General features: G+C 43.5%; 1 protein-coding gene across 1 annotated transcript in view; it reads right to left on the minus strand.

Annotated features, from left to right (window-relative positions):
- Positions 1 to 8,261: 8,261 nt before the first annotated feature.
- Positions 8,262 to 10,000, minus strand: part of LOC138027883 (serine/threonine-protein kinase pakC-like) — a 26,935-nt gene continuing 25,196 nt past the window's right edge. The window contains exon 6 of the mRNA XM_068875503.1: positions 8,262 to 8,757. Within this exon, the coding sequence (XP_068731604.1) occupies positions 8,711 to 8,757 (47 nt within the window). The 3' untranslated portion in view covers positions 8,262 to 8,710. The remainder of the gene's footprint in view (positions 8,758 to 10,000) is intronic.

Consider the following 10,000-nt stretch of genomic DNA (forward strand, 5'->3'; position numbering starts at 1 on the left):
TTATCAACATTGGTATGGGGGGGGGGGGGGGTGGGAAAGGGGGGGGGAAGGGGGAGGGGGACCAATATATTTTGTGAGTGCGTGCCAAATGATGCTTAATTTTTCCCAAGAATTTTGTCCAAGATTGTATCTCTAATATTTCTTTATATGGCGCTTCAAGATGCCTTTCCGAACTACAGTTGTGCCACCATGAACTGCCTCCTCAGATTGCCGTGTCAAGTTTGTCAGAAAAGCCAGTTCTGGTAGCACTCGCGTCGAAATAAACGAGTTTCTCCGGGTGTCAAATTTATCTTTGCAATTGTGCGATGTCTGCGTTAACTGGTTGAAACGTGATGTACTTGTAATGTTAAAAGGAAGTGAAACGTTGAATTTTAGGAAAAAATTAGCATAAAGCCAGGCAGTCTTCGCCGCGTCAACCTTAGTCGCGACGGTGGGAGTCGAGAGTTTCACTGCCTCTCAAAACGCACAGTTATTTGTCCCATTTTTGCTGTATACTATGCCCTCTTTGTTATGATTTTCAATTCGTTATATTTGGATACATGTTAAAGCATTTCTGTCAATTTAGGGTTAGTTCGATAGGGTTAAGGCATGACATTAAGGGTGTGGTTTAGGGACAAGGGATGCGAATCCGAATGATCCGCCCGACGCAGTTTATATACTGCTCTAACAGTTCCATTTGGAAATCTGAATTTAGACCTTAAAATCTTAAGTCCGTAGCGTTATGTGTATCTTGTTTACTGTGATTACATTGTTGCAGTGGAATGTATTAAATTACTCGTAAAATGAAATAAGTATTACCATACTTAGTAACTATGGTATTATCGAGTGTCAATTTTACAGAAACTGTTAGATATAGAAATCCGCCAGAGGACTGGACACTGTATGCGACGTCATGTGACGTCAGAGAGAGAACCATGTGCTTTTGAAAAAGTTATGAAGCTAAACAGTTAAGTTAAAAACTGTGGAAATACACGTGGAATAATTCAACATTGTGTGGATTTCTTGTGTAACATTTTGGGGGCCTGTCCGGGAGAAATTGTGGAAGAAACTGGATGGTTTTAGTAACTGTTTGGATGGTCGATTGATCACTGTGTACGAGGACTTGAGTGTATCGCCGCCATTACACCTCGATTTTGTGTTTCGATGGACAACGTTTTGTCGAGCAGGATGCAACGGGTTGCAGTTTAAGGGAATATGTGGTGTGGACGGCTGGTCATAAGATAGTGGGACGCGGATTCGAGAACAGGGAAGGTAGGAACGCTGTTTTATTGGATTTTATGTATGCTGGTTTGTGATCGTGTTGTTTATAAGTAAATGCGAAATGGCCGAAGAGAAACTGATTCTCCTGGATCGCAAAATTTTGTCGTTGGACTTGAGTAGGTTATGTGAATTTGCTCTTCATGCTAAAGTTGAAAAGTCGACAGTAGAGGGCAAGAGGAAATTAAGTGTTATTCGGGCCATCAGACGAAAAATTGAGGATTCAGTTGAGGATTTGTGTGACGATGATCAAATTGAGTATGTCGATGGGTTAATCGCACATTTGGGCCCACCGCCACTCGAGGGAATGGAAGATAATTACGGTCAAGAAGAATTAGAAAACATAGGCGACCTAAAAAAACTCAAGGAAGAGCTGGGTACATTAGAGTATAAGCAGCAACAAGTCGTGGAAAAATTGGCAAAAATGCAGAAAGAAGAGCTTACTGACTCAGTGAAGGACGAAGGCACGATTAAGTTTCCGGTTAAAGGGGTTGAGCAAAGCATATTCCGCAGAGATTTTAAAGTACAAGGAGTGGTGGGCGACCCTGGCCAGAAGGATAAGCTGGGTTATCAAGCTCTAATATCCCAAATAGAATCAGGGCTTGCCAAGGGGTACTCGGATAAGGAAGTAGTTAGTGCCGTAGTCCGTGCTATACAGCCAGGCCTGCAACTAAGAAGCTATCTAGAAAACATGACTGACCTAACCCTGCCCAGGCTGCGTAAGATTCTTCGCTTCCATTTTCATGAGAAAAATGCCACAGAACTTTACCAGCTTCTAACAAACATTGCCCAGCTGCCCAATGAAGACCCGCAGTCATTTTTGATGAGAGCACTCACGATTAGACAGAAGATAATTAGTGCTTCAAAAGAGTCTGATAGTGTGGTTAAGTATGATGCTTCCTCGGTGCAAAGTTTGTTCCTGCATGCCTTGGAAACTGGTCTCGCTGATGAAACCATCCGTACAAAAATACGACCTCTCATTCAAAACCCAAAAGTCGCAGACGAAGACCTCATTGGAGCAATGAGCCTAGCCATATCGGCAGAAGCCGAGCGAAGTAATAAGTTCAGTCTTACTAACAGGGGAAAGTCTGCAAAGGTGTTCACCGTTGAAAGTGCAGTAGAACCAAACACAAGGAAAGAATTGCAGAAGGACTCACAAGTCCTAGCTACACTGAAGGCTGTACAAGCAGAGCTGGCCACAGTGAAATCGGAAGTTAAGACCCTCCGGGAAGTAGCAGGTAACCAGAAAGGAGACACTTTGATACCTAGTCATCATGGTGGGGGTGGAGTGAAAGCTGGAACAAGACGACCAGGTTGCCAAGAGTGTAGAAGGAAGGGGGAAGGCGACCGATGTCCACATTGCTACCTCTGTGGTGGCTTGAACCATATTTCACGCTACTGTCAGACCAGGCTCAGAAGTTATCCGGGAAACGCAGCCAGGCTACCCCCGCGGGACAGGGAGTAGCCTCGCCAGAGAAAGAGAAGTCCCACCAGTGTAGTTGTTGCCTGAAGCCCGATTGCCACACACAGTTACTACAGTGTTCAAGGTGCCAGTCTGTTTGGTATTGTTCGGTGCGTTGCCAGAAGGCTCATTGGCCAAAGCATAAAGTGTTATGCAAAGCAATCAAGGAACTCTCTGAGAGAGAATCGTTTAAAGAAAAGGGGTTAGGAGATGCCCAAGACAGAGGTGTGTGTGCTAGTCACATCTCTCCCAGGCAACAGGAACGTATAGTTAAGCTGGTGGGAAGAAAGTGTTTGGTAGATTGCTACCTGGATGACATGGCTACAAAAGTTTTATGGGACACAGGAGCCCAAGTGTCAATTGTTTCAGTAGATTTCCTGAAGAGCCAACTACCAACAGTCAAAATAAGGGATATTGAACACTTACTTGGTACAGATGGGTCCATAAGTTTGCAAGCAGCAAATGGGACGAATATCCCTTACTGTGGATGGGTAGAGATTGGTGTAAGGTTAACAAATGAGAATGAGACAGAAACTAGGGTTCCGTTCTTGGTGACAATGGAGAACATTGAGCAGCCCATCATTGGTTTTAATGTTATAGAATTAATGGTCAAGAATACTGAAGGCAAAGAAGATGATGCATTACTGGGAAGGATGTTAAGAAGCTTTAAAACGAGTAAAAGTGGTGACATACAAGCGTTGATAAGCCTAATACGTACTACCAATTCTGATGAACTTTGTCTAGTTAAATCTACAAAGAAGCCACACACTGTCCCTGCAGGGGAGACGGTTCACTTACCTTGTCGTGCTAATACTGGACCAATCTACCGTAAGACCCCTGTCATTTTTGAGCCAGATGAGTTGACAACCTGGCCTGCAGGATTGGCAGTCCACGAATCCCTTACCACTGTGAAGGAGGGTGATGCAACCATCTTATCAGTCGCAGTGACCAACAACACAAACCACGATATCACCCTGCCTGGAAGAGTTGTCCTGGGGCGCCTCCAGCTGGTCCGGTCAGTTACTCCTATTGAAGTCAGGTTTAAGGACCCTGAGACACCGACCCCATGCGAGGGACCGCCTTGTGAAAAAGATACACCGGCTGAACGGATTGAGACTGACTTGCCATGGTTACCTGAAGTTGATTTGAGTGGACTGACGGTAAAACAAAAGGAGCAGGCAAGACAGTTGTTGATTGAAGAAGCGGATGCATTTGCAACGAACGATGATGATGTCGGCTGCATTCCCGAATTAGAGATGGATATTAGACTGACTAGTGACCAGCCAGTGCAGAAGAATTACATTTCCATACCCCGTCCACTCTACCCAGAAGTTAAAGGTTACGTTGAAGACTTGCTGAACCGAGGTTTCATCCGGAAGTCCAAATCGCCATTCTCAAGTAGTGTTGTCTGTGTTCGCAAGAAAGATGGCGGAATGAGGTTATGTATAGACTACAGAGAATTAAATAAGAAAACAGTGCCAGACCGGCATCCTATTCCTCGGATCCAGGAAGCGTTAGACAGTCTAGGAGGCAAGTCATGGTTTAGTGTTTTGGATCAGGGAAAAGCCTATCATCAGGGGTTCATCGGCGAGAAAAGTCAACCGTTAACTGCGTTTATTACACCTTGGGGGTTATACGAATGGGTGCGGATACCATTCGGACTCATGAATGCGCCCGCAAACTTTCAAAGATTTATGGAGAACTGTCTTGGCGAGCTGCGTGACGAGATGTGTATCCCCTACTTAGATGATGTAATTGTATTCTCAGAAACATTTTCGGAACATATTGAACATCTCCGTAAAGTTCTTCGTCGGTTGAGGAGTTATGGTGTGAAGCTTAAGCCTGGAAAGTGTGCATTGTTCAAACGGGAAGTGTCTTTCCTTGGAAGAATTATCTCTCAAGACGGGTACCGGATAGATCCCAAAGCTACAAATGCAGTGATTGCAATGAAGAATTTAAAACCGCGGACCGTTGGAGAAGTAAGAAGACTCATGGGTCTACTTGAGGTGTACCGCCGTCATATCAAAAACTTTGCACAAATAGCAAAACCCGTTTACGATCTCCTCAATCATGACCTGCTGGGGAAAAAGAATGCTACCTCAACCAGACAGAGCCCAGGGTTGCGTAGTGGACAGTTACCATCTTCGTCACCAGTGAAGTGGGAACCCAGGCACCAGTCTGCGTTGGCTACCCTAATAGGTAAAATAACTTCACCTCCTCTACTGGCATACCCAGATTATAATGCGCCATTCATTGTACACACCGATGCATCACAGGATGGCTTGGGAGCGGTCTTGTATCAGAAGCAGAACGGTTCTACCCGAGTAATTGCATATGCCTCTAGGACTCTGACCCCGGCTGAACGCAACTACCACATGCACTCTGGCAAATTGGAATTCTTAGCATTGAAATGGGCAGTGACAGAACAGTTCAGGGACTACCTCTATTACGCTCCTGGCTTTGTAGTATACACCGACAACAATCCCTTGACTTATGTGTTAACATCTGCTAAGTTAAATGCTACAGGATTGCGGTGGGTTGGAGAGCTTGCAGACTTTAACTTTGAAATACGGTATCGACCAGGCAGGTTGAATGCTGATGCTGATAGCCTTTCCCGATTGCCCCGTGACTTCCACACCTACATGGACAGTTGTACTGAGAAGTTAACTCTGGAAAGCTTGCATGCATCAATCTCTGCAGTCCAGACATTGTCAAATGGGGACTCAATATGGCTGACAGCTCTGACTGATGAAGAAGAGGAACTCCATCTTGTCGACGCCCCGTCATTAGCATCTTGCAATCAAGTAAGAGTGGTGGATTTAGTGAAAGCACAGAAAGAAGACCCTCACATCGGACGCGTCCTTGAATTACTCAAAGCAAACCACAAACCGACAGTGAAGGAAAAGTACCAAGAATCACCTTTGGTTCGTAAGTTCCTGAACGAGTGGCACAAGTTTCATGTACACAGGAAGAGTGGGTTACTTTATCTTAACCAGCATGTTGTTCTCCCATTGAAATTTCGTTGCACCGTTTACCGTGAACTCCATGAAGGAATGGGCCACCTTGGTGTTGAGAGAGTGCTAGCTCTGGCTCGAGAGAGATTTTATTGGCCACACATGAGGAGAGATGTAGAGAACTTTATCCATCACGTATGCCGATGTCTAAAACAGAGACGTCCAAATCTACCAACAAGAGAACCATTACAGCCAATTACAACAACGGCTCCTCTTCAAATGGTTTCCATCGACTTTGTGCACCTAGAGCGGAGCTCCGGAGGCTATGAATATATCCTGGTGGTGGTAGATCACTTTACCAAGTATGCGCAAGCGTACCCAACGAGGAATAAGACCGCTATTACCGCTGCAGACAAGATCTTCAATGATTTCATCCCACGCTTTGGGTTTCCTGAGAAAATCCATCATGACATGGGAGGCGAGTTTGAAAACCGTTTGTTCAAGAGGCTTGAGGAACTCTCTGGAGTAATGCACTCGAGGACTACTCCATACCATCCACAGGGCAATGGTTTGGTTGAGAGAATGAACCATACGTTACTCAGTATGTTGCGAACCCTACCTGAAACTCACAAATCCAGCTGGAAAGACCATGTAAATAAACTAGTTCACGCATACAACTGCACTGTCCATGAGTCAACAGGTTATGCTCCATTTTTTCTTTTATTTGGTCGTAATCCTCGCCTGCCAATTGATGTAATGTTTGATCTCGAGGAGGAAACGGGAGCCAAATCACATGCTGAGTATGTTACCAAGTGGAAGTCTGCCATGCAAGAAGCTTACTCACTCGCGTCAAAATCTGCCATGAAAAGTGCCATGAGAGGGAAAAAGAATTATGACAAACGAGTAAGATCATCAGCGCTGCAAGTAGGAGATCGTGTCCTGGTACGCAACCTCACTCCTCGTGGTGGACCAGGAAAGCTCCATGCATTCTGGGAAGACCAAATTCATCTGGTCGTTGCAAGAAAGGGGGAGGGGAGGCCGGTATACGACGTAAGGCCAGAATCAAGTCAGGGACCTAGCCGTACTCTACATCGAAACCTCTTACTCCCTTGTGACTGGTTGCCAGGGAAACCGTGGGAGGACCTCCCTCCTGTAAAAAAGAGCAGAACACCGGCACCTTACTTTTGTGATGACACCCAACCACTGGTACACGAAGGGGACGGAAGTGACAGCGAAGACGATCTTCCAGAAATTTCATGCGGTAACCGCCCACTGAGACGTGATAGAAATGACCAAACACAGATACAGGTAGAGTCTACAAGGAAAGACGAACCACAACCAGATATCACCTATGTTCCTGCTGGTGAGGTGTCAAGTGAAACGGGAACAGAAGCTAACATTGCTGGTACCTCTAACGAAGCACCGTTGATGGAGGACCCTCAAGCAGATGGTGGAGAGATGGTCGAACAAGAGTATACTGGCAACCTAGGCCGGCCTCAGCGTCTGAGACAGGGCCCAAAGCGCCTTACTTATGACACTCCTGGGGAACCAACTTACGTGCAGCAGGTTCATGCCAGTCCATTTGCAGAAATACAGCAGTGCGGGATACCTACACCGTCAACACCCTACATACCTGAACTGCCAGTGAACCAGTACTGTGTGCTACCACCAGCCTTGAACTACATAGTTCCACCGGTACCACCCATGATGTCCTGGAATGCGAACATGATAGTGCCTCATATGATGCCCCAGCCAGTAGTACCACAGCTGCCACAATGGAGAGTGCCATACCAGTCATTCCAGTGCAGATAAACAGTTTTTCTTTTTTTGCCTATTACATTGTTGTACTTAAAAAAAAAAAAAAAAAACACGAGAATTTTCCTAAGTGTATTTAAACATTCGTTATGTGAATGCTGTGAAAACTGTCTTAAGATAGTCGTTGTACTACAGAATCGTGAACGCCAGTATGGAGAGATGAATTAAGAGATTAAGTGGTCTGTAAGGAGCTGGGCCTGATCACCCCACTCCAGGATTTAAGAAGTAAGGAATATTCTGAATCAAAAGCTACCACTCTTGTAAAGAATTATTCTGTATTGCAAGTCAAATGTCATGGATGACATTCTTTTTTAAGTTAGGGGGGAGTGTTAGATATAGAAATCCGCCAGAGGACTGGACACTGTATGCGACGTCATGTGACGTCAGAGAGAGAACCATGTGCTTTTGAAAAAGTTATGAAGCTAAACAGTTAAGTTAAAAACTGTGGAAATACACGTGGAATAATTCAACATTGTGTGGATTTCTTGTGTAACAAAACCATTTATTCAAAACTTTGAGTGAAGCCACTGAATAATCAAGAATATGCAAAAGTCCACTTTCGGTTGCTACCCGTTACAGACAAAACCCTCGGCTAAATCTTCTTATACTTATTGAAACAGAACAATGTGGGTTCGTGAAGGAATATGTAAGAACTGTTCAAGAGTTAAGAGGGAAATACTCGTCATCATCAAACAGCCCCTTTAGTGAGTAACTTTTTCCCCCAAGTTTGATTTGGGTGATTTACTGACTAATTAAAAGTCATCTCTTTGCGCTAGGGTGCAAGTTCATTTATTTCAACTCATTAGATTTAATTGGAGAAAACAAACAAGCCTCTTCACGGTTGTTTGCGGTGTCACAAGGTGAATCAATAGGGAATTTTAAGAATGGCAGAGGCCATGAAAACCTACAGGTTTAATACGTAAAAAAATAGTGAACTTCTGGGACCATGACATGTATCCTGGACAAAATACATTCAAATTCAATTATTATAAATATCTATTATGCAATGGGATATTTGTTCAAATGTCAACCATGAGCCATACATCAAGCGAAGTTAAAGTTTGCTTTGAGTTCTCCGTTCTTCTTCAAGTCCAATGCAACTATGGTAATAACGCAGTGATCCATGGGTGCTACAAGACACCTCTGCCTGACACGTCAGCCCCAGCTGCATGACTTCTTCTGGAAACTTCCGTCGATTTTGCCACCTCTTGGGGCAAGCACTTCATTTCTCTTGATAGGGTGGCGGAGGACTATGTTCTGTTTGGGATACTTTGCATAAAAGGAAAGAACAACAGTGAGACCACGAAATTTTAAAATAAATTGCCCGAATAGTAATTAGGAAAGAACACTTGAAAAATGTTGTCAGATATCAAGCATCTATCTTGAATCGTGGCATGCCCCGTTGGCTTTTCAAACTTGTCACTTGCCTTCGTAATCTTTCAAGTTTATTTTTTCAAGATATGCCAATTTGTCACTCACTCAGTTGAATTCAAATCGACATGACAACGATAAATATCGATTTTCCGAAGTTTCACTTTCCGAAGTAATGCCGCAACGTTATACCTTGAAATATTCGTCGACTTTTCTTAATTTCGACAGGATTAATACTCATGTGTTACCGAGCCATTGCTCAGTGGAAGACTATTGAGGGGTGTGCTATGTGTGTTAAAAATGAATGCGATGAGACATTTGCTCGTCGATCCACCGTGCCAAGTTCACAGGTCCAGGAACATGTAAATGAGTTCACATCATCATGCTGTGAAGTGCTAGCCACTCCACGAAAGATCAAGAATGACACCGCAAGACACTAAGAAGTCTCTCGTTCAAAGCCTCGGCTTATCTAAACTCACTAAACTCAGCAGGCGTTTAAGTTGAACCTCTTATGTTGAACCTCATAAGTTTTCTTGACAAAGTTCCTTCGTTATGTTTACTTACAGTGTTTATAGCATTTTTAAATCTTACAATTTTCAATAGTTTTCAACTTGCGTATTACGTTTGTAATTAGTTAGATTTTAAGTAGTTAGTTCCTTAGTTAATACGACGGTTGTAAAGCTACCATGTAGAAACACTGTCAATAAATCATTTATTTATTATTATTATTATTATTATTATTATTATTATTATTAGGTCCACTCGTAGCAAAGGAGCACGCCGCGAGATTGCCGTGGACAGTGATAACTGTGTGCACCTAAAGCAAACTACTGCTCTTTTTGTTTGTTATTATTATTTGATCATTCTATTGGTTATATTCAATACCTATAAGGTATACTTGTAATACATTTAAAAGCTGAAGGTGCTTAAATGTAAAAGACGGGCTTAAAACCTCTCGATAGCTGTGTTTACAAAGTTGAGAAACATCAAGATGTTTTCGGTATAACCTTTGTGTAGTTGAACAGTGAAGCATTCCTTTACGGTAAGAAACAAATATGACTTCACTCTTTCCTCGCTAAATGGCTTTCCTCTGGTACTTCATAGTTCGTGAAAGCTTGAAACGTTTTGGGAAAAATCCTTG

The sequence above is a fragment of the Montipora capricornis genome, chromosome 12, assembly GCF_036669925.1.
Source record: "Montipora capricornis isolate CH-2021 chromosome 12, ASM3666992v2, whole genome shotgun sequence".
Taxonomy (NCBI): Eukaryota; Metazoa; Cnidaria; class Anthozoa; order Scleractinia; family Acroporidae; genus Montipora; species Montipora capricornis.